Source organism: Anser cygnoides, chromosome 3, assembly GCF_040182565.1.
Source record: "Anser cygnoides isolate HZ-2024a breed goose chromosome 3, Taihu_goose_T2T_genome, whole genome shotgun sequence".
In the NCBI taxonomy this organism is placed as follows: domain Eukaryota; kingdom Metazoa; phylum Chordata; class Aves; order Anseriformes; family Anatidae; genus Anser; species Anser cygnoides.
This window is the reverse complement of record NC_089875.1, coordinates 119,808,739-119,812,207: the sequence shown is the minus strand read 5'-3', so window position 1 is coordinate 119,812,207 and position 3,469 is coordinate 119,808,739. Positions and strand designations below refer to the sequence as shown.

Here is a 3,469-nt window from a genome sequence, read left to right as displayed (position 1 = left end):
TCTGGAGGTAACCTGTAGGCTGAAAAAACAGTAAGGAAACAAATTGTCCCTGGATTCTTGTCTCCAAGGGGCTGAATTAAGGGGCAGGGAGAAGGAAAGAGGAAAAATGACAGCTTTCATCCCAAATCCCTACCCCACAAAACCCGTGGCAGCTCTACAGATTGCTGTTACTGGGAACCCAGGCTTTTGTGGTGCTCACAGGACTCTGGGCTGGGCTCGAGGAACCTGTCCTAGTGCTCTGCCTGGGGTCACAGGTCGCGAGTAAGCACACCACACACAAATGGGAGTTACATCTTTTTGTCTCTTTTTATTTACTGAGAGGAGGGGATGACACTTGGGTTCGACAGTCGAGAAGCCGCTCCCAATGCCACCGAGCTGCCTCCTCGTCCCCGGGGGCTCCTTGCCCAGCCCTTATTTCCCCTTCCAGATGAGACGGAGGCAGCAGTAGAACTTGCAGTCGGAGGACAGGGACCACACGTCCGCCTTGGAGCACTTGCGGGAGCAGTACCCGCCCCAGGGGCAGTACTTCCTCACCTGCCCGTAGCCTGCAAGAAGAAAGCAGAGGGAGAGTGCTTGGGTTAGGAGGGTGCCTGTGTTCCTCGCTCTCCAGCCCCCCATTGCCTCCAGACTGGGGATGCTGAGTGGGATGAGCCCCTGTTCATGGGGAGGTGCTCCTCAAACCCAGAGGTGGAAGGGATCAGAGCACAACCCTGAACAACCAACCCCTTGTGCATCCCTCTCCCCGCAGCTGCAGGGCCGGTCGGTGATAGAGGTGCTCATCTGTGCAAGACAACATTTCTTCATCCTGTTCCTCTCCTTAAGAGACAGGATTTAGGTGTAAATCCTGTGTAAAACAGCCAAAGTCACATCAAGATGGTTTCAAAAACACTAGTGTCCACTCAGGTCCCTGTACTTACAACATGCTTTTAGAAATTGTCTTAGAAAAAAATCAGAAAAGGTGATTCAAATGTTCAGCTGGCCACAGAGCAGCCTTGCACCAAATATTCACTGCGGTGGTTACAAGTGGGAGCCCGAGTGAAGGACTTGGCCTAGATAGAAGAGAAATGGTGCCTGAAAGGAGCTCCTAATGCCCGACGGGCAGACCTCAGCCCACAGTTCCTGCAGAGGGACCACAGGGCACCAGACTCCCGGAGACGGGCATTAGCAGCTACAGCTACCTCACATCAGCAAGCCGAATGTGCCCAGGACTGCTCCGTGACTCAGAAATCGAGTGGCAAGGGTCCCCTCTGGCACTGTGAAGCTCTCTTACCCCCTGGAGAAGTGTCCGCGTCCACAGTCTTGGTTAGGAACCGTCTATCCTAAGCTCGCTCCCAAACTTGTAACCTCAGTTATCCCTCCACAAATCTGCCTGAGCTAGTCCCTGTTTACATCCCAGTCCCTTGAAATAAATCACTGATGTACCTGACCGGGTTAGAGCGATCATCTCAGGTGGCGATACCTATATTTCCAAGACCTAAAGTTACCTGAAATGAATCCCAGCCAGTCTCATCTCATCTCATCCCATCCATTTTTCCCACTTACCCGGGGCGGCCAGGGAGACCAGCAGGAAGACGGCGAGGACGAGGCAGAGGAACCTCATGGCTGGTGCTGAGCTGGGATCTGCAAGGCTGGACGGAGAAGAAATGACTGGGCTCGAGCAGGCAGTGCCTCGAGAGGCTGGAGCTGCCGCTATTTATTGGCCCATTTCCTGCAGACCAATGACACGAGGGGTAGATGAAACCACCGAAAAGCGCCAGTTTTAAAAATGGAAGCCGTCCAAAAAAGTCGGATGAATGCACGGGTGAGTCACAATCCTCCTGCTAGCTCGAATTCCTGCCGGAGCCTTGTTCAGTGAAGAAACCCGTCACCTTTGGCATGGAGGGCGAAGCTGAAATTTGCAAAAGGATGCTCAGGTTGTGCAGAAACAGGCATGGACCTTCCAGCCTCTCCCGTGCGAGCGGCCAGTCAAACCACAAGCTTCACCCATGGTGAGACCCTCCCAGATTTTTCTGAGCGGCCAATTTCTGGGGTCAGGGTGTATTTCCCTGACGATTGTATCGGTATTTTCTGAGCTCTGCACTGCTCGAGGTTGGGCTCTTTGCTACCCTCAATGGCTGCTGCTCTGCTCTCTCCTTCATGCAAAGTCATTGGGAGCGATGCCCTGTTTTGGAGAACACAGGAGCTAATGCACACAACACTGCTGATGGAAGAAAAGGAAGTCCATTTGGGGACAACACGTAATTGCCAGTGGCAATTAGCAGGTTCAGAAGGTGCAGCACAATTTTCAGGCTGCCCCAGACCCAGCTAGGTCTGTTTCCTGAGGTGTGACAGATTGTCTCTCCTCTTAACTCTCCAGTGCGGTGGTTTTACTCGGGTGGGCGGCTGAGCTCCATCACAACCACTCTCTCACTCCCCATGCTCAAACAGGAAAAGGGCTCGATGGTTGAGATAAGGACGAGGAGATCGCACGGTAATTATCGTGACGGGCAAAACAGACTCAGCATAGGGAGATAGCAAGACTCGTTGCCTATTACTGACAAGCTAGAGAAGCGAGAAACAAAGGAAAGAAACCAAAAGCACCTTCCCCCCCATCCACCCTCTTCCACCTCCTCCCCCCGAGCGGCGCAGGGGAACGGGGGAATGGGGGTTATGGTCAGTCTGTAGCGCTTCTTCTCCGCCGCTCCTTCTCGGTCACTCTCGTCCCCTGTGCTGTGGGGTCCCTCCCACGGGATGCAGTCCTTGCTGAACTGATTCGGTGTGGGCCGCCCACAGGCAGCAGCTCTTCAAGAACTGCTCCAGATATGGGTCCGTACCACGGGGTCCATCCCTCAGGAGCAAACTGCTCCAACCTGGATCCCCCACGAGCAGCAGCTCCTGCCAGGTCACCTGCTCCTGCGTGGGCTCCTCTCCAGGGGCTACAGCTCCGGCCCGGAATCTGCTCCGGCAGGGGTCTTCCACAGGCCGCAGTCTCCGTCGGTGCAGGTCCACCTGCTCCACCGTGGTCTCCTCCACAGGCTGCACGGTGGAACCCTGCTCCACCGTGGTACTCCATGGGCTGCAGGGGGACAGCCTGCTTCACCATGGTCCTCGCCACAGGCCGCAGGGGACTTCTGCTCTGGCGCCTGGAGCACCTCTCCCCCTCCTTCTTCACTGACCTTGGCGCCTGCAAGGCTGTTCCTCACTCCTCGCACTCTCCCAGCTGCTGTGTGGCGCAGCGTTTTTTTTTCCCCTGTCTTAAATATGCTCTCACAGAGGCGGAAAACAACATCACTTATTGGCTCAGCTCTGGTCAGCAGCGGGGCCCTTACCAAGCATGGGGCAGCTTCTAGATCCTTCTCACAGAAGCCACCCCTATGGCCCCCTGCTACCAAAACCTTGCCACGCAAACCCACTACATCCAGCTCCTCAGTCCCATGGAGCCTGTGCTTACAAAGGCTGCCAGCACAGCACAGAGCACTTCACAGCGTGA

At 55.2% G+C, this 3,469-nt stretch overlaps 1 protein-coding gene across 1 annotated transcript; it reads right to left on the bottom strand.

Moving 5' to 3' along the window:
* Positions 1 to 281: 281 nt before the first annotated feature.
* On the bottom strand, positions 282 to 2,055 carry LOC125184743 (cygnin-like). The gene is made up of 2 exons (XM_048079342.2): positions 1,543 to 2,055; positions 282 to 545 (listed from the first exon to the last, which is right to left on the bottom strand). The coding sequence occupies exons 1-2, from the start codon at positions 1,598 to 1,600 to the stop codon at positions 412 to 414; spliced, it is 192 nt and encodes a 63-aa protein (XP_047935299.2). The 5' UTR covers positions 1,601 to 2,055; the 3' UTR covers positions 282 to 411.
* Between the last annotated feature and the right edge of the window lie 1,414 nt (positions 2,056 to 3,469).